Source organism: Phyllopteryx taeniolatus, chromosome 18, assembly GCF_024500385.1.
Source record: "Phyllopteryx taeniolatus isolate TA_2022b chromosome 18, UOR_Ptae_1.2, whole genome shotgun sequence".
NCBI lineage: Eukaryota > Metazoa > Chordata > Actinopteri > Syngnathiformes > Syngnathidae > Phyllopteryx > Phyllopteryx taeniolatus.
The window spans coordinates 757,501-777,894 of record NC_084519.1 but is presented as its reverse complement, the minus strand read 5'-3'; the positions used below and the strand labels follow the sequence as shown (position 1 = coordinate 777,894).

General features: G+C 46.4%; 2 protein-coding genes across 8 annotated transcripts in view; one reads left to right on the top strand and one right to left on the bottom strand.

Annotated features, from left to right (window-relative positions):
• rad51 (RAD51 recombinase) overlaps nucleotides 1-16,930 on the top strand; it is a 28,608-nt gene extending 11,678 nt beyond the window's left edge. The window contains exons 5-11 of the mRNA XM_061753161.1: nucleotides 2,241-2,332; nucleotides 7,547-7,641; nucleotides 7,717-7,830; nucleotides 8,288-8,417; nucleotides 11,363-11,484; nucleotides 13,724-14,562; nucleotides 14,641-16,930. Of these exons, the coding sequence (XP_061609145.1) occupies nucleotides 2,241-2,332; nucleotides 7,547-7,641; nucleotides 7,717-7,830; nucleotides 8,288-8,417; nucleotides 11,363-11,484; nucleotides 13,724-13,847 (677 nt within the window). The 3' untranslated portion in view covers nucleotides 13,848-14,562; nucleotides 14,641-16,930. The remainder of the gene's footprint in view (nucleotides 1-2,240; nucleotides 2,333-7,546; nucleotides 7,642-7,716; nucleotides 7,831-8,287; nucleotides 8,418-11,362; nucleotides 11,485-13,723; nucleotides 14,563-14,640) is intronic.
• The window catches only part of ube2j1 (ubiquitin-conjugating enzyme E2, J1), a 16,715-nt gene continuing 13,054 nt past the window's right edge, over nucleotides 16,734-20,394 (bottom strand). For 5 of the 7 annotated variants that reach the window (XM_061753155.1, XM_061753156.1, XM_061753154.1 and 2 more), the window contains one exon: nucleotides 16,734-18,996. In XM_061753155.1, the coding sequence (XP_061609139.1) occupies nucleotides 18,486-18,996 (511 nt within the window). In that variant the 3' untranslated portion in view covers nucleotides 16,734-18,485. The remainder of the gene's footprint in view (nucleotides 18,997-20,394) is intronic. The other 2 variants (XM_061753159.1, XM_061753160.1) reach the window with 1 other exon arrangement.

The following is a 20,394-nucleotide window of genomic DNA, read 5'->3' as shown; positions in this document are numbered from 1 at the left end:
TTGGATTCAAGTCAGGTGATTGGCTGGGCCATTCTAGCAGCTTTATTTTTTTTCTTTGAAACCAATTGAGTTTCCTTGGCAGTATGGTTTGGCTCATTATCCTGCTGAAATGTCCACCCGCGTTAGATTTTCAACATCCTTGGAGATAGCAGCAGATTTTTTTCACCCCCCCCCCCCCCCCCCCCCCACCACACACAAGCAATGGGGTCTTGCGTGGTGAGCGTGCATACAGGCCATGGCTTGGAGTGCATTACGCACTGTTTTCCTTTTGACAACAGTACCTGCTAATTCCAGGTCTTTTTGAAGCTCTACAGGTGGTCCTTGGGTCTTGGGCAAATATTCAGATCATTCTTTGGACTCCTGTCAGCATTCTTGTGAGGAGCACCTGAGCAAGGCAAATTTATGGTGGTAAAATTGGCTTTCCAATTATTATTATGGCCCCAACAGTACTCACTGGAACGTTCAGAAGCTTCGATATGGGCCTGTAACCAATACCATCGTTATGTTTTGCAACAATTAGTTTGCGATGGTCTTGACAGCTCTGCGCTCTTACCCATCATGAGATGTGTCTTGACTCACACCTTGGCAATGAGACCTTTTTGTAGGCCATCAATTAGGACTGAACCAGCTGAGATTCGTTTGTACTGACAAGGGGCATTCATTTCACATTACACATAACTTAATTTCTGAGTTTACTTGTTCTACTTTCTTTGTTCATCCATACGAACTTGGGTTGTTCCCAACATCTGGTGAAATTTTCAGGTCAACAGCACCTTTGGAATTATATTTAGTGAGAAAAAATGGTGACGTGTTAAATACTTATGTCAGCCGCTGTATAACACCAATAATTTGTTTTTAAAAGCTGCTTTATACTGATTCTGTCAAAGCTTGTTGCTATCAAGCCTTGGGAAATGGGGTTTTAAAAAAAAAAAACGTACCAAAATAAAACCAGTTACGATGCTGAACCGAACCAACCGTTCTTTTCCTTCATCTACCTGCCTACTGGTAGTCAACTCCAATTATGCGGCGCGGTGGATTCAATCGCCTGTGTGGAGTTTGCATGTTCTCCCCGTGCCTGCGTGGCTTTTCTCCGGGCACTCCGCTTTCCTCCCACATCCCAAAAACATGCATGAATTGGAGAGTCTAAATTGCCCGTAGGTGTGAATGTGAGTGCGAATGGTTGTTTGTTTGTATGTGCCCTCCGATTGGCTGGCAACCGGTTCAGGGTGTACCCCGCCTTCTGCCCGATGACAGCTGGGATAGGCTCCGGGACGCCCGCGACCCGCGTGAGGAGAAGCGGCTCAGATAATGGATGGATGAATCACTCCGTAACTAGACAAACGTACTTGGACACTGTGGAAGTGTTTTGTGCTTAGACGTCCCACCGCCTTCAGTAATTTCGGTCAGTCGGTGCATAGTCTTCTCACGTTCTTCTTTTCTATGGTGAGGTTAACTGATGGCTTACGTGCTGATGTGTATGATGACTGTACGAACTCAAACAGTCGTTTGAATTTTGGGGCATGTTTTTCACCTATCTTTTGGTCTAAAGCCTTCTTTATACTTGCGCGGGTGGCGACCGCTCTGACGTCACTGCGGCTCTTCTGCGAGCAGTTTGCATTTATACTTGAGCGCAACCCACACGCGCTGTTTTGAAAATATGCTGCCGTTCTCCTCCAAGTCGGGGGTGTCTCTACGGCTGGTATTGGCTCGGACACCACAGTTTCCTCTGCATTTTATGGCCAATTCCGTTTTTACGCTCCGGAACAAAGCAACAACAATGGCGACCGTGGAACATTGCCTGTTAAAAGAAATGGACCTAGATGACCAGATGATGTTTAATTATATTGCAAAATCTATCAAGAAGGCGATGTCGTAGATGGTATGTGGAACCAAAGGGAAAGCTGAGTATGGCATCGCAGCATGTGACTAAAACGGACCAATCACGAGAGATTCTCTCCGTGGCATTCTGCGTGCGGCGACAATTTGTGCTGTGTGCGCGTCAGGTGTCGCACAGGGGCCGCATGGCCCGATGCGACGGTCATGTAATGCCATGCGGGTGCGGAAGTATAAAGAGGCCTTAAAACTCCAAACATTTGAGAGGTGTTCGAACTCCACAGTGCTACTGTTCTATACTATCGATGTAAAACCTTGACGAACAAAGTGAATTGATGACTGGAGCGTAGTCATTACAGATTACGTTGGGAAAATCATTTTGATTCCACTTTTTGTTTCCCCTGAAGGTGGGATTGAGACTGGTTCCATCACAGAGATGTTTGGGGAGTTTCGGACAGGGAAGACCCAGCTGTGCCATACACTTGCTGTCACATGTCAGGTACCATCCAATTATTTTTAATCAGTGGTCCCCAACCACCCCGGCTGCGGGCCATTTGGTAATGGGCCACACTCCGCACCACCCCCAAAACAATTTTAAAAATAAATAAATAAATACTTTTTTTTTTTGTCGAACGGGAGACAATGGAACCTCCACCCTGTCGATGACTGCTGTCCGATCAGGACACTCCCTCTACCCCCCTCGTAGACTATTAGCTTCCGACTCAGTCGCCACCACCCGGGAAAGGTCTATAGCATGAACCGGTCTTTGGTGGAAAAAGAGGTTGGGGACCACTGGTTTAAATATTTGTAAAAAGAAGTATCAAATGGACATGTATTTACACCATTTGTTGTGACACTTGAACTTTAACTAAAGTCCTTTTTCTTTTCATCATGTGTACATTATGTGCATCTTGATTTGAGACCATCCGTCGATCCATCTATCAATTTTCTGTACCACTTATACTCACTAAGGTCGTGGGTAAGCTGGACCCTATCCCCTATGAGTTTGCGCTCGTCGCCAGCCAATCACATGGCACATATAGACAAACAATCATTCACAAGCACAGTTAGAACATGCAAATGCCGTGAAATATGTTATATACTTGAAATATGCAATATTTCTGTACACTCAATGGCGGTCGTCTTGGATTTTTCAGGTGACTAACGGGTTTTATGAAAAGAGCAAATCCCACAGAGTATTTATAGGCTGGATGGTGGGACGTCACATTTCTCACCAATTTTGGTGCTCGTTTATTGGCACCCCAGTTGGAGTTTACTGAAAAACTAAGCGAACAACAATCATATATGCAATCATTTTATTTTTAAATACAAGACGCATTGTTTTATTTATAAAAAAAACCAAACAAAAAAAAACCTTAATGCTAACAGTCAATGGAAAACCTTATTGACGGGCTAGGTAATATTAGGATTTGGTAACGGTTAGATATTTACATTCAACTAGCAATTATTCACACACAAACGCCGTACTTTGAACTTGCTCCATGCATACATCGCTCCACACTGCCCCTAAGCGGCCAAGGTTCACTGTATAAAAAAAAAATCACGCTTTTTTTTTTGTCCGACTGCAGATAGTTATTGACTGGATGAAAACCAGACTTTACACCGATTCCGATATTTAGCATTTTATGCTGATCGGCTTTGTCATAATTCGCCGATCCAATCAATGACGTCATCGTCGCCGCGTGCACGGTATATTTTAATCCAAAGACTGGTTTATTTTTAGCCTCGTCGCGTGTCTTTTGATGTAGTCCTGTAAATATCTGACGGCTAATGAAGTTATTTATATCGGCGGTGTGGAACAAACAACACATCGAAGACAGACAACACGTAATGACCGAAGCAGACTACAAGACAAATTTGCTCTTTCGCGCTTGCACTCTGTCAGACTACTGCAATAAAATCTTGCATTCCAATACCACCGCATCCCGTTTTTTACGATCATTAGGCTTTATCTTGTCAACTCAAATGCGACCGGATACACTCCTTACCGTGGCGACGACAACAAGAGTGGAGTGAGCCGACTGTATTATAAAAACAAAATGGGGGAAAAACGTGTGTTGGTGGTCACCAGTGCTCAGGACAGGAGAGGACGTTTGTTTAAGGCTTGCTTGAGGTATGTTCACGTACTTTTAATACGATACGGCTCACAAGCAGGCAATAAAATGTTATGTAGCCTAGCAAGCTACTGCTAGCACGAATGGTTGGACGTAAACATGCTGCCGTTCTGTCGAATCATGCTCTAAAGTTTCGATGTGGGTGAAGTCATTTAATTAAAAATAAAGTAATTTACCCCTCCTTGAGCCGTCACCTTATCGTGGTGGAGGGGTTTGTGTGTCCCAATGATCCTAGGAGCTAAGTTGTCTGGGGCTTTATGCCCCTGGCCGGGTCACCCATGGCAAACAGGTCCTAGGTGAGGGACCAGACAAAGCACGGCTCAAAGACCCATTATGAAGAAGACAAATTACGGAATCAGGTTTCCCTTGCCCGGACGCAGGTCACCGGGGCCCCCCTCTGGAGCCAGGCCTGGAATTGGGTCTCGAAGGAGAGCGCCTGGTGGCCGGGCCTGCACCCATGAGGCCCGGCCGGGCACAGCCCGAAAGGGTAACGTGGGTCCCCCTTCCCATGGGCTCACCACCTGTGGGAGGGGCCATAGGGGTCGGGTGCAGTGCGAGTTGGGCGGTGGCCGAAGGCGGGGACCTTGGCGATCAGATCCCCGGCTACAGAAGCTGGCTCTAGGGACGTGGAATGTCACCTCTCTGGCAGGGAAGCAGCCCGAGCTGGTGTGTGAGGTCGAGAAGTTCCGAATAGATATAGTCGGACTCGCCTCCACACACAGCTTGGGCTCTGTTGTTTGTGCCTATGCACCAAACAGCAGTTCAGAGTACCCACCTTTTTTGGAGTCCTTGGAGGGGGTGCTGGAGAGCGCTCCCGCTGGGGACTCCATCGTTCTGCTGGGGGACTTCAATCACCTGGAAGGGCGTGATTGGGAGGAACGGCCCCCCCGATCAGAACCCGAGCGGTGTTCTGTTATTGGACTTCTGTGCTCGTCACGGATTGTCCATAACAAACACCATGTTCAATATAAGGGTGTCCACACGTGCACTTGGCACCAGGGCACCCTTGGTCGCAGTTCGATGATGGACTTTGTGGTCGTGTCATCGGTCTTGCGGCCGCATGTCTTGGACACTCGGGTAAAGAGAGGGGCGGAGCTGTCAACTGATCACCACCTGGTGGTGAGTTGGGTCCGATGGTGGGGGAAGATGCCGGTCCGACGTGGCAGGCCCAAACGTATTGTGAGGGTTTCTGGGAACGTCTGGCGGAATCCCCTGTCAGAAGGAGTTTCAACTCCCACCTCTGACAGAACTTTGCTCGTGTTCCGGGGGAGGCGGTGGACATCGAGTCCGAGTGGACCATGTTCCGACCGGAGCTGTTGGCCGTAAGGTGGTCGGTGCCTGTCGTGGCGGCAATCCCCGAACCCGTTGGTGGACACCAATGGTGAGGGATGCCGTCAAGCTGAAGGAGGAGTCCTATCGGGCCTTTTTGGCCTGTGGGACTCCTGAGGCAGCTGATTGGTACCGGCTGGCCAAGCGGAATGCAGCTTTGGTGGTCGCTGAAGCAAAAACTCGGGCACGGGAGGAGTTCGGTGAGGCCATGGAGAAAGACTTCCGGACGGCTTCGAGGAAATTCTGGTCCACCATCCGACGTCTCAGGAGGGGAAAGCAGTGCACCATCAACACTGTGTATAGTGGGGATGGGGCGCTGCTGACCTCGACTCGGGACGTTGTGAGCCAGTGGGGAGAATACTTCGAAGACCTCCTCAATTCCACCGACACGCCTTCCCATGAGGGAGCAGAGTCTGGGTTCTCTGAGGCCTGCTTGAAGTATTTAACAATGTAAAGAGTGAGTTCGGTTGTACTTTATTGAAGTATTTAACTATGTACTCACGTTATTTTTTGATCAATCCTCATCCACAAATCCAGCTACGTCCTCATCTTCTGTATCCGAAATGAACAGCTGGGCCAGTTCTCCATCAAACATGCCGGGTTCCCTCTCGTCGTTGTCGGAGTCAGTGTCGTTGCCGGGTGGCTGTTCAGCAATGATGCCAGTTTTTGCCAAAACTCGGACAACAGTCAAAGCAGATACCTTAGTCCAGGCATCCGTCATCCATTCACAAATTGTGGCGTGACTCGCCCGGCGCTGCCTCCTAGTCTTAGTAAAGCTGTGTTGGCCATCTGTCATCCATCGCTCCCACGCCGCTCGCAACTTCACTTTGAACGCCCTGTTTACACCGATGTCCAGCGGTTGGAGTTCCTTCGTCAAGCCTCTCGAAAGGATGGCAAGCTCCGAGTTCATTTGTTGCACTTGGTTTTTCACAGCGCCTGTGAGATGGGTGCGCATGGAGTCACAGATCAACAGGGACGCATGGAAAAAAACCGTCCGGTCTCTTTACGTACACCTCACTCAGCCACTCTCTCGTTTTCTCCTCGTCCATCCAGCCATGCTGTCCTCAGTCACGTCCGCCTTTCACGATATAAGCAATGAGAGAATGCAGGTTTGTGATTACGCTTTTGGATTACGATGGCAAATGGCCTGCTTTTGTCACACACGTTGATACTGCGAAATTATCCAGTTCCTGATTGCAATTTTTTTTCACAAAAAGGGAGTGTGCGGGGGATATATTGTGAGCGGCAGTAGTAGTTCTCAACTGCTGAGTGCAAGGAATTTCTCAAAGAGAAGTTGTGCACCTGAGCGCATCTGTGTACTATCCACATGCTAATGGATAAGTTGAACTTCTCAACAGGATACTGAAAGACTGTCTGCAAACTGCCTCAATGCGTTGTATACCCTGGAAATCCTTCATATGATCCTTCCTTATGGATTACAGAGCAACCACGGTAGTAATCCCATCATATCTACTCCATGGAAGACACTTGAGGCCAAAACCCCAGATCCTTTGTCTATACCACTGAGTTACTGACTGATGGACGTTATTAATTGGAGGAATCCAATTCAATATAATGCATTTTCTGGGCACTCAGAGAAGTTTTTAAAGAAGGTTACTGTAGCTCTTCGAGGGTCAACTACACCCAATTTAGATGGCAACCCTAATAAAAACTGCCCAGGAGCTTTACAACTCTTCGACTTCGTTATTGAACTCGCTTCTTTCGCCACACGAGACCAGACAGAACCTGGAAATCTTGGGGCATTGTCAAAAACGATGAATATACAACCCCAATTCCAATTAAGTTGGGACGTTGTGTTAAACATAAATAATTTAAAAAAAAGAATACAATGAAAAATCATTGTCCGTTGGGTCCTACTCATTAGTCCACATCTTTAATCTTGTAACAAGTCAGGAAAACTTCACAATGGCAGTTTTCTTTGTCCATCCCACAGTATTGTTAAAAAAAAAAAAAAAAAAAGAATAAAATGCTCGGCCTGTAATTCTTATCTTTGTTGTTAAGGTGCATTATGGGACCCAAAAAATAATTTCTTTGATTCATTATGTATTTGAATTCATCGCTCAGTTAATAGGTTTTCAGAATTTGTTTTTTTCCTGGAAGTTATCCAAACCTGCCTCGCCCACAAAAAAATCCCTATCAGTCGGGTCCTACTCACTTGTCCTCATTTTTAATCTTGTAACAAGTCAGGAAAACATGAATAATGGTAGTTTCATTTGTCTGTCCTCCAGCTGCCCATGGATCAGGGGGGTGGAGAAGGTAAAGCCATGTACATTGACACAGAGGGAACCTTCAGACCAGAAAGACTCCTGGCTGTAGCCGAAAGGTGAGTCTTAGCATCGATAAACCGTCCAATCAAAAAGAGACATTGGCCCAGTATCAATCTGTTTTCTGTCACTAGGTATGGGCTGGTGGGCAGTGACGTTCTGGACAATGTGGCCTATGCTCGAGCTTTCAACACGGATCATCAGACGCAGCTGCTTTATCAGGCGTCTGCTATGATGGCTGAGTCCAGGTTAGTTGGGATGAAAGATTTTTGCTTGCATCTTTTTTTTTTTTTGTGTATGTATGTATGTGTGTGTGTGTGTGTGTATACACGTATATCTACCCCCTGTCCACGCCCACATTTAAATATGTGTGTGCGTGTACTGTGTGTGTGTGTGTGTGTAGATGTTATTGTTAAGAGTAGTAGTCGTAAAAATCTTAACGATACCCTTCCCTAGTATTTAGTGGAACTTTTCTTCAAATTACTGCACAAAATGGCGTGTTGAAAAATTGCTACACAAACCTCAGCACTTGATATAGAAACCATTGTTTTGTAGCAAATACAAAAGAATTTGGAGTATTTCAGACCCTGCATTGAATTTGTACCGGAATTTAAATCAAATTACATAATTTCATGTAGTACTGCAGTATACAGCACATGGAAGGTGGTGAGCGTTTGCATTTATTCTGCCTTGTGTGTTTGACAGATACGCTCTGCTGATTGTGGACAGCGCCACAGCTCTGTACAGAACAGACTACTCGGGCAGAGGTGAGCTGTCGGCCAGACAAGGACACTTGGGACGCTTCCTTCGCATGCTGCTCAGGCTGGCTGACGAGGTATGTGATGCGGATGTTGATAGCCTCTAACGCTTCTAAATGTGGATATCAGATAAAAATAGCAAATGTTGTGCTGTTAGATTACACTGAGGCCACATTTACATGAAAATAATCCCATACAGACTAGAGATGGTGGAATGCAGACATTCTTTTTTTTTTTGTTTTTTTTTTGTCCGACTCAGAAACAAAGACATCAACATTATTGCAACATCCTTGCATTCATTCATCTTCCGTTCCGCTTATCCTCACTAGTGTCCGAGGGCGTGCTAGACCCTATCCCAGCAATCTTCTGGCGAGAAGAACAGCCCGAATTGGTCGCCAGCCAATCGCAGGGTGCATAGAAACAAACAACAATTCGCGCACACATTCACACATAAGGGCAATTTACAGTTTTCAATCAACCTACCATGCATGTCTTTGGGATGTGGGAGGAAACCGGAGTGTCCGGAGAAAACCCACGCAGGCACAGGGAGAACATGCAAACTCCACACAGGCGGAGCCGGGGATCGAACCCGGGTCCTCAGAACTGTGACGCTGACGCTCTAACAAGTCGTCCAGTGTGCCGCCGACTCATTGCCAGTTATATATTAAAAAAAATAAAATCAAAAACAACACTTGATTTCATTTGTTGCTGCTGAGGATGGCCCAACCAGTTAATGGCTTTAGGGGGCCATGACTTTTTCCACAAAGGGCCAGGTAACTGTGAATAGTTTTTTTTCCTTAATAAATGAAATCACCATTTTAAAACAGCATTTGACGTTCACTTGGGTTATATTTCTCTATTTACGTTTTTTAAAATGATCTTAAACAATGTGGGGAAACTATGCAAAACTTTTTCAACAGCACTGTAGCTGTTTCTTTTGCCTGACGACGCCACTTCTCAACAGACATTAGTCTGTGGTGACGCGAGTAAAAATGAGGGCGATGTGCTTTGTTTACTGCTGCGCACCGACCCCGGAAGTCCTGATACAAAAGTCCCCCCCGATCAGAACCCGGCGGTGTTCTGTTATTGGACTTCTGTGGTCATCACGGATTGTCCATAACAAACACCATGTTCAAGCCTAAGGGTGTCCACACGTGCACTTGGCACCAGGGCACCCTAGGTCGCAGTTCGATGATGCGGCCGCATGTCTTGGACACTCTGGTGAAGAGAGGGGCAGAGCTGTCAACTGATGGCAGCTCCGATGGTGGGGGAAGATGCCGATGCGACGTGGCAGGCCAAAACGTATTGTGAGGGTCTGCTGGGAACGTCTGGCAGAATCCCCTGTCAGAAGGAGTTTCAACTCCAACCTCCGACAGAACTTTGCTCCGTGGGAAGCGAGGGACATCTAGTCCGAGTGGACCATGTTCCGCGCCTCCATTGATGAGGCGGCCGACCGGAGCTGTGGCCGTAAGGTGGTCGGTGCCTGTCGTGGCGGCAATCCCAAAACCCGTTGTTGGACACAAACGGTGAGGGATGCCATCAAGCGGAAGGAGTCCTACCGGGCCTTTTTGCCCTGTGGGACTCCTGAGGCAGCTGATGGGTACCGGCTGGCCAAGAGGAATGCAGCTTTGGTGGTCGCTGAAGCAAAAACTTGGGCATGGGAGGAGTTTGGTGAGGCCATGGAGACTTCCGGACTGCTTCTGGTCCACCATCCTGCGTCTCAGGAGGTGGAAGCAGTGCACCATCAACACTGTGTATAGTCTGGATGGGGCACTGCTGACGTCGACTCAGGACGTTGTGAATTCGGTGGGGAGAGTACTTAGAAGACCTCCTCCATTCCACCGACACGCCTTCCCATGAGGAAGCAGAGTCTTGGGTAACTGGGGCGGGCTCTTCTATCTCTGGGGTTGAGGTCACCGAGGTGGTTAAAAAAGCTCCTCGGTGGCAAGGCCCCAGGGGTGGATGAGATTCGCCCGGAGTTTCTAAAAGCACAGGATGTTGTAGGCCTGTCCTGGTTGACACGCCTCTGCAACATCGCGTGGACATCGGGGACAGTGCCTCCGGATTGGCAGACTGGGGTGGTGGTCCCCCTTTTTAAGAAGGATGATCGGAATTTCAGCAAGTGCTGGCGATCACGTGCTAATTTAGTGTGGATATTGACTAATTTTGGTGTCATAGGCAAGGAATTTTGGTCAAAATATCCACGACTATGACCAAATGCAACAGCAGCCGTTTGGCTGGTGGCTGCTGCCGAGTGGCGACCAGCACGCCGTTGAATGATACAATGCTTGTTCATGGTCCAATCATGGGGGTTGTTTTCCTTTTTTTCTATCAAACCAATCAACATTTTTTCCAACAACCGGTCGATAATTAATGGTCTGATTATTGTGCATCCCTAGTTTTTTTTTTTTTTTTTTTTTTTTTCCCTCCCCCCCCCCAAATATTCCATTATTTTGAATTTTGAATTTTATGCCTACAACACATTCTAAATAAGCTGGGACAGGGTAAACAAAAGATTGGGAAAATTGAGGAATGCTCAAAACAACACCTGGATGAAACATTCCACAGGTGAACGGCTTAATTTGAAACAGGTGAGTGTCATGATTGGGTATAAAAGGAGGCGCAGTTGTTCACAAGCAAGGATGGGGTGAGGTTCGCCACTTTGTGAACAACTTCATTGGCAAATAGTCCACCGGTTCAAGAACATTTCTCAACATACAATTGCAAGGAATTTAGGGATTTCATCATCTAAAGTCCATATCGTGAAACTTGTGCACTGTGCAAGATTCCATATAAATTAGTATTTGGTGAGAGACATTGCTGATGCAAAAGTAACTATTGTTGGTTTGATGAAGTAACTGTAATCTAATTACTTTCCCGGGAAAAGTAATGCCTGCGAACAGGTGCTGAACTGTGAATGTGCTGGGGTCCACTGTATTTAAAAAAACAAAAAACAAAACTGTATTTGATCTGTCTATTGCAGAAGTTTTGTAATGTTTTTCTTAAACTGTCCACACAACAGTTTGGCGTTGCAGTGGTAATAACCAACCAAGTGGTTGCACAGGTAGATGGGGCTGCCATGTTCTCTGCTGATCCAAAGAAGCCAATTGGTGGCAACATTCTGGCTCATGCATCCACCACACGGTAAGCAAACATGTCTTCAGGCACTGCGGTTCAGTTACCATTGTTTGGAACGGTAGGGACTATTTGTCGTTTAAAAAGTAATTATACCACAAACCGCGATCCTATTGTTTTCAACTCATCTCTCAGTGTTACCCTTACAAATGAATGGCGTACAGATTGGATTTTGAAAAAGTCTACCTGACGTACACACGTGCATGTGGCGACGACTCTTATAACTTCATCTACCACCAATAATTAACTTCTCTTCAACAATACAAAGCTATTTATTGTTTATGCCAGACTTGCAGAAGGGTTCTTGCGGGTGGCGCGACCTATCCACGCTCTCTATAAAAAAATAAAAATAAAACGGAACACTTTGATTTCGTAATTTATTAATAAATAATAAAACCTACAGTGGTGGAAATAATTATTTAATCCCTGATTTTGTAAATTCATCCACTGACAAAGAAATGAGCGATCTATAATTGAATGGTAGGTCTATGTTAACAGTGAGAGACAGCATATCTAAAAGATCCAGCAGTGTGGTTTTCGTCCTGGCCGTGGAACATTAGACCAGCTCCTACACCCTGGGCAGGGAGAAGGCGTTCGACCGTTTCCCTCGGGGAGTCCTGTGGAGGGTGCTTCGGGAGTATGGGGTACCGAACCCCCTGATACGGGCTGTTCGGTCCCTGTACGACCGGAGTCAGAGTTTGGTCCGCATATCCGGCAGTAAGTCCGACTCGTTCCCGGTGAGGGTTGGACTCCGCCAAGGCTGCCCTTCGTCACCGATTCTGTTCATAACTTTTATGGACAGAATTTCAAGGCGCAGCCGAGGCGTAGAGGGGGTCCGGTTTGGTGGCCTCAGTATTGCATCTCTGCTTTTTGGAGATGATGATGTTCTGTTGGCTTCATCGAGCCGTGACATTCAACTCTCACTGGAGCAGTTCGCAGCCGAGTGTGAAGCGGCTGGGATGAGAATCAGCACCTCCAAATCTCAGACCATGGTCCTCAGTCGGAAAAGGGTGGCGTGCCCTCTCCAGGTCGGGGATGAGATCCTGCCCCAAGTGGAGGAGTTCAAGTATCTTGGGGTCTTGTTCACGAGTGAGGGAAGAATGGAACGGGAGATCGACAGGCGGATCGGTGCGGCGTCTGCAGTGATGCGGACTTTGGTTCGGTTCGTTGTGGTAAAGGCGGCGCTAAGCCAAAAGGTGAAGCTCTCGATTTACCGGTCGATCTACGGTCCTACCCTCACCTATGGTCACGAGCTGCGGGTCGTGACCGAAAGAACAAGATCCCGGATACGAGCGGCCGAAATGAGTTTCCTCCGCAGGGTGTCCGGGCTCTCCCTTAGAGATAGGGTGAGAAGCTCGGTCATCCGGGAGGATGTCAGGGTAGAGCCGCTGCTCCTCCACATCGAGAGGAACCAGATGAGGTGGCTGGGGCATCTGATTCGGATGCCTCCCGGACGCCTCCCTGGTGAGGTGTTTCGGGCATGTCCCGCTGGGAGGAGACTCCGGGGACGACCCAGGACACGCTGGAGAAACTACGTCCTTCGGCTGGCCTGGGAACTTCATCCAGCTCTTCCGGGGGGGAAGAGTAAGGTTCTGGAGGGGGAACGGGGGGACATCTTTGACGAGGAAATTCACCAGCAAATGGGTGATTTTGCTGGTGGTCTCTGTTACAAGAGCGAGTTTGGTGCTGTCGCTAATTGACTGGCGACATGAGGATTTGCCTCGTCAGCTGCCATTAGCGGTGCCCTTTCAGTGGGCTGTGCTTTTATTGTACTTGTGGATAGACTGGCATGTTTTTCATGGTGGGAGATGGTTCTACTGGTGTCATTTTTGGTCAGATATTTTCACACTCTTAATGCCCCGCCGCTCGGGTGCTGCGCGGAGCCGCAACCCTCCTCGCATGTTACTTTCTGCGAGGCGTCGTCCATTTTGTTAATGCCAAATACACTTCGAGTTCCAAACACCGTTGTGGTGTAGTGAAGTCAACAAGTCAAATAGTCTGTTCAAGCCTAGCATGGAATGCCCAAGTGAGGAGAAGACGAATCCTTTTTCTGGCAAAAGAGAGTGCAAATCTCTGGCACACGCAAACGAGGGTTTGCCTCTGACAAATCTCTGATTCCCCAAAAATTCCACAAGGTGCAATGGAGCTGCTGATGACATGAAAAACGCAAGCTTTTTGAAAACTGAAATTGAAATCCCTGCCCACAGTACACACGGTCATATTATGCATTTGATTGTCTTCCTTGCAGGCTGTATCTGAGAAAAGGCAGAGGAGAGACAAGAATCTGTAAAATCTACGACTCGCCTTGCCTGCCAGAGGCGGAAGCCATGTTTGCCATTAATGCCGACGGAGTGGGAGATGCTAAAGACTGAGAACGCTCTGCAGTCGACACTATGGAAGTGTCTCACCAGCCCAACCGAATCTGAAAAACCTCTGGGATCTGGACAGTACTATTACTGCCAGGAAAGCTCCGGAAGTGTTCAGGTCAGACTGAGTCCAAGTCACGCTTCAAGCTGTTCGAGATGTGAAAATAGGAAAGAGCAGCCGAAAATGAAAACCATATCAGCGTGGCAAGATCGGTCAGATACAACTAATGGATCTTATTCTTTATTCTCGACACATTTGAGAAATCAAGGTTGCTGTGTGTCAACCAAAACAATTAGAAATATGACCGTCTCGGTCTCTGTCTTTGTTTCAGAAGTATCTCTCGTGTGATGTGTTTAAGGGACGGACAGAGTGGCAAACGTCCGTATACGGGTAAACATTTTTGCAACCGAGGACCTCGGAAGTAATCTCGTCATGTTTTTCAACTCTCCAAAAGCCTCGTGTCCATTTGTCACCGTGTGTTATTGCTTAAAAGATATTTGAGCAATTACGTTGCCGCATTGTCATCAGCCAAGATGTTCCAGCTTGAATGTGATCAAATTTCACCCCCCCCCCCCCCCCCCCCCTCCAAAAGTATGGCAATGACGTCGAAAGCTTGTGATTGGACGAGAGATCGACATGTCAGCATTTACTTTCCGATTCTGATGCACAAGTTTGAAGATGGCACCTTTTGTTTGAAGCCACCTATTTCCCACATAAGCTGTAAGTATTGGAGCATGTGACTGTGCTTTGCCTTTGAGTATTAAAAAAAAAAAAAAAGGGACGAATTCCTGGTCTCAGTTTCAGATTGCAGAGCACATTTCCAGTTGGAGGGTTACGGCTGCACGATGACATTTGGGGGTTTTGCTTTCAACCTGCGACGTATGGTGCCATTTCAAGTAGTACAGGATCAGTGTTTGCTGCACAAAGTAGGTCAAAGTTCAGTTCACCAATCCAAAAATGTTCACTTGTTCAATGTTCATTTTTTTCCTAATATGTTGCTGACGGGCTCTTACCCTCAAAATCTGCCATTTCATTTTCCCATTGTTGCCCCTAATTCAAACCACACTACTGCAGTTTTCACCCTACAATCCCCAAAACTTTTTTTTTTTTTTTTTTTTTTTTTATGGTCAAAATACAAAATAGCCCGAAGGCTCAAAACTATTTATTTTTGACCAAAAACAAAAACACACAACACAGCATGACAGCAACAATGGTGAAAGAACTTTGATAACTTTGCAGTCCTCGCAGCTGTGGCTAACTATATTCACAAACTACTCTTATATTACAAAACAAATCAATCCCATATTATTAAAACAAAATGTTCCTAGTTATCCATTTTTACAATGATGTACTTTATTATTCAACAGAACTGCTTTGGAGAATGTGTTTTATTGTCCCGTAGCTCTTGTATCTTTTCCTCTCGGCAAAGATTTTTCTTTCTTTCTTCTAATAAGACCAAGTTACTTCCTTCCTTGTTCTGTCAGTTTGCGCAGCTCGTGACCAAAAGGTTAGGGTAGGAACGTAGATCGACCGGTAAATCGAGCTTAGCTCCTTCTTTACCACAATGGACCGATGCAAAGTCCACATCGCTGCAGGGACCGAACAGCCTGTATCAGGGGGTTTGGTACCCCGTACCCCCGAAGCACCCCCCACAGGACAGTCGAATGCCTTCTCCAAGTCCACAAAACGCTAAGACTGGTTGGTCAAACTCCCAAGCATCCTCAAGGATGTAGAGCTGGTCCGCTGTTCCACGGCCAGGACTATAACCGCACTGCTCTTGCTGAATCGGAGATTCAACTTCCCAGCACCCCTGAATAGACCTTACCAGCGAGGCCGAGGAGTGTGATCCCCCTGCAGTTGGAAAACACCCTCCCACCACCCCAGTCTGCTAATCCAGAGGCACTGTCCCCGATGTCCATGCGATGTTGCAGAGGCGTGTCAACTAGAACAGCCCCACAACATCCAGAGCCTTTAGGAACTGCGGCTGAATCTCATCCGCCCCTAGGGCCTTGCTACAGGGGAGCTTTTTAACCACCTCGGTGACCTCAGCCCCAGAGATAGGGGAGCCCGTCTCAGAGATAACAGCCTCTGTTTCCTCGTGGGAAGGTGTCGGTGGAATTGAGGTCTTGGAAGTATTCTCCCCACCGACTCACAACATCTCAAGTTGAGGTCAGCAGTGCCCCATCCCCACTACACACAGTGTTGATGGTGCACTGCTTCTTCCCCCTCCTGAGACGCTGGATGGTTGACCAGAATTTTTTCAAAGCTGTCCGGAAGTCTTACTCCTTGGCCTCACCGAACAGTTTTTGCCTCAGCGACCACCTAAACTGCATTCCACTTGGCCAGCCGGTACGGATCAGCTGGCTCAGGAGTCCCATAAGTCAAAAAGGCCCGAGAGGACTCCTCCTTCGGCGAAGGCAGGGACCTTGGTAATCCGATCCCCGGCTACAGAAGCTGGCTCTAGGGACGTGGAATGTCACCACTCTGACAAGGAAGGAGCCCGAGCTGGTGTGTGAGATCGAGACGTTCCGACTAGATAGGCTCACCTCCTCACACAGCTTGGGCTCTGGTACCAGTCCTTGCGAGAGGGGTTGGACTCTTTCTCTATGGAGTTGCCCACGGTGAGAGGCGCCGAGCAGATGTGGGTGTACTTATTGCAATGAGATTCATGAGATATGAAAAAGGAGCCTCCTCGGGCGCTAATAATAATAATAATAATAATTTCTATGAGTACAATAGGGTCTTTGCAGGTCACCTGCTCAGGCCAAATCATTTTTACAGATACAATAGCAACCTAGCAGGTCACCTGCTTTTTAGTGAGAAGAAAATCATCAAGCAGAACAGTTTCTTTGGGGACTCATCAAAACTATAAAAACAAGACTGAAAAAGGCTTTTTGATGGAAAATAATTTATTTACAGATTACAACTATAAAACACGCCGTGAGCGATGCAGACTCGATATAGTCAAGACAATCAATCCAGAGAGGAATACACTTATTTCATGGCAGTCCAATGCAAATGTGATCTGAACAAAAAAAATCTTACTTATTAAGGGGGGGGGGGGGGAAATCCCCAAATTAAAATGACTTCAATTTTGCCATTTTTTTCCCATAACCTGTGTGTTGCACAATTTACATCTTGCCCTTTAAACTTTGAGGATAGAAGTGCATAAATTATCGAACTACTCATTCAACCAATTCCACCTACTCAAACCCATTACACTTTTGTCTTTATACAATCGTAATAACAGTAAAGACATGCAATATTCCAACCTTCACAAATTCATACATACAGTGGCTGTAATAAGTATTTAACACATCACCATTTTTCTCACTGCATATATTCCCAAAGCTGCAAGTGACATGAAAATTTCACCGGATGTTGGGAACAACCCAAGTAAATTCAGTTGCGTGTAATAATGTGGCGGCATGATTGGCTTTCTACTTGCGTATTGTGGCCCCAACCGTGCTCACCGGAACGTTCAGAAGCTTCGATATGCGCCTGGAACCGACGCCATTGCTACGTCATGCAACAATTAGTTTGTGATGGCCTTGAGACTGCTCTCTGGTCTTACCCACCATGAGATGTGTCTTGACTCACACCGTGGCAACGAGACCTTTTTGTAGGCCATCGATTATATCAATGATATTCATTTGCACTGACATTGTTCTTTATTAGATTTGAGGTGTTGTCTTGGCTTTCCATGCATTTTTGCACTGCTCTTTCTTCATGTGTTCAATACTTTTTCCCTGTGACATTTCAACAACTTAATTTCTGATGTTATTTATTTATTATTTGTTCTATGTTCTCTGGTGAAATGTTCCTGTCAATCGCACCTTTAGAAGTATATTTAGTGAGAAAAATGGTGACGTTAAATTCTTATTTCAGCCGCTGTATTTATTCAGAACTCCGAAATAAGCTATTTTGCTGTCTGCTATTGTGTGAATGTAAAATGGCTGCCACGTCCCGGTACTATTATTAATGGTAAAGACACCTTGACATAGAAGGATCATTTGTAAAATAACCAATAAAAAGAAAGACTTACGACATTGAGATGCATTTGTGTTAGTTTTTATGGAAAAGGCATACTAAGCAAAAGGACAGAAATCCTATAGCCTACTGTATCATTAAAAATGGAATTCCCGTCTCCAGAAAACGTTGCAAATCATAAAATTTCATTTGGGACATGGCGGTAAAGACATTAAAAGGGTGAAAAAGTTTTTTTCCCCCCCTCTTAGAAACAATTATTACCTTTTTAATGATAAGAATTCAAATAATCAGTAAACTTGATTTTCAAAATGATGTACCGTTATTGATGTAATTATATGAAAATGACCCGTATACATACAATTTCAAAAACTGCGCTGTCAAATTCAACCGTGCGACTGCCGCCCAACCCATTATCGAAAAGGGGTGCTGATAAAAGTTTATTGATCGTCGGCGGGGGGGTGGGGGTCGGTGTGACCTTTTATGCCGTTTAATATAACTGATGCTAAGATCTACGTGGCTGGTGAGCGGGGCGGCCACCTCCGCGCATGCCAGTTGAAAAGACATATTCATCGGTGGAAGTAGATGGCTGGATTCCACTTGACGAATAGAACCGCACACAGCAGTTTACGAGTTAATTAAACAAGTGAAATAGCTCATTCGTGACTACGCAGCCTCTCCAAAAATCTAGGGGCAGAACAAAAATTCACAGAGTAAAAAAAAGAAACCGCCGATGCTGCAGTGAGTGGAATGCGCATCGAGGTGATGGGATCCAGTGCTAATGAGGAAAGACTAAGCCAAATGTTCCAGTGCGTGCTGAAGCTCTGGTGGAAATGAAGCTGCTCGTGGTGCCGGAGGGCCGACTTGGCTAGCGACACTATGCGGTCACAGCTCATAATCAAACTTGTACTCATTAGCCAGGTAAACCCTTCGGAAAATAAGTGCAGCCAGGGCCAAAGTGAGCACCACAATGAGCACGGCTGAGCCTGCGTAGCTATCATTTGGTGGCGCGTGAACCCGTGCAATGAAGGCCGGTCTGTTCGGGGCTTCCCCGTTGTCTCGTTGGGCCTGTTGGACACGACGGTGCCGGGGACTGCGAGGATGACCGCTGTTGGAGGGCAAAAGAGTTTGGGGCCTCTCCGCTCTGGCGGCTGTTGACATTTCTGCCTGTAGAGGAGGAGAAATGGTGCATAGGATTGACTTCTCTAATGCATTTGCTGTTGCTCAAGGATGCTTAAACATGACTAGCGATTAACCCCACAAACTGGGCACGGGTTAAATATTCCATTAAAACTCACTGTGTAAATATAATTAATGGAAGCGAGAGATCTTTTTGCCACCAATCCTGTGCTGCCATAGGCCCCTATTCTCACTGGCGGAGACAGTATCTGACCAGACTTCAAGATTGGGAGAGTGACCGATTGCAGCATGGCACGTACCCCAAAAGATGCCTGTTTTACAGTGACTGTGACAATAAAATAGCGCTAATGTTGCCATATGTTTCTGTCAAAACAACAACACAAGCATCTGGAACTTACCGCAAGGTGTTTTCTCAAGTTACAAGTGGGCTGTAATTGCCACGTTTGGGCAGACGCAAGACTACATCATAAAGCTGTTAGTTTTTGGGAGTCTATAAAGTAAACACTCGCACGGATGTTTTGGATTGGTTGATATACACTTTCTGGACGGACAGCTGGCCAGGTAGGTCACTTCCGATGCTAATTTTGTGAATTTTCTCAACTGTACAGTACACACACACACACACACACCTGAACAAGCCATGCTGCCGCTGCAACTGTCAGTTTCCCCTCTGTTCTTGTCACTTACAAATATACCAAAACTAAAATGGAATTCCAGGTTGCCCCAGGTTAGAAAAGCCAGCTTGCGACCTGCGAGGGTCGTGGATTTGCCCAGAAGGAAGGGGGAGGGAGTAGTGACGTGAGGCTACATTCAACTCTTGCTAGGAGTTTCAACTTTTAAACATGCCCAGTTTGCAGGAAATCAAGAAGAAGAAACATGACGTCATGTTGAAAGAATACAACACGGTGATCTGTAAATAAAGTGAATGGCAACGCCACATTGGACCGTCTGGAACCGGTAGCTCAGACAGTGACGGCGGCCCACCGTGAAGCTATTTGTGTGATCGCTCGCGAAACCAAGCTAGCTGCTAAATGCTAATGTAAATAAGCCCCTGAAGCACTTTCTCTCTTGTCCATGATCGGCAAACTCTTGTTATCTTCCTGCACTGTTCACAGCGCGAACACCAAAACAAGCGCTTCAGCTGCCACCACGATCGCTACGCCGTTCCACAGTGTTCTTTTGTTTATGTTACAGGAGCGACACATTATGACATGGACGCTCTCGACAACGCGCTTCGTCTTCAGATCATTTTTACAAATATGCCTGTCTTTGTCGCAACATTTTTCATACACCTTTTGTTGACTACATGCTCTTTTTTTTTTTTTTTTTTAACTATTTCTTGCTTGCTAGTCGCTAGCATGTCCACCAAGTCTCTGCAGAACAGGTGCTGCCGCGGGCAACGAAATCTCGTGGATAAGCGAAAAA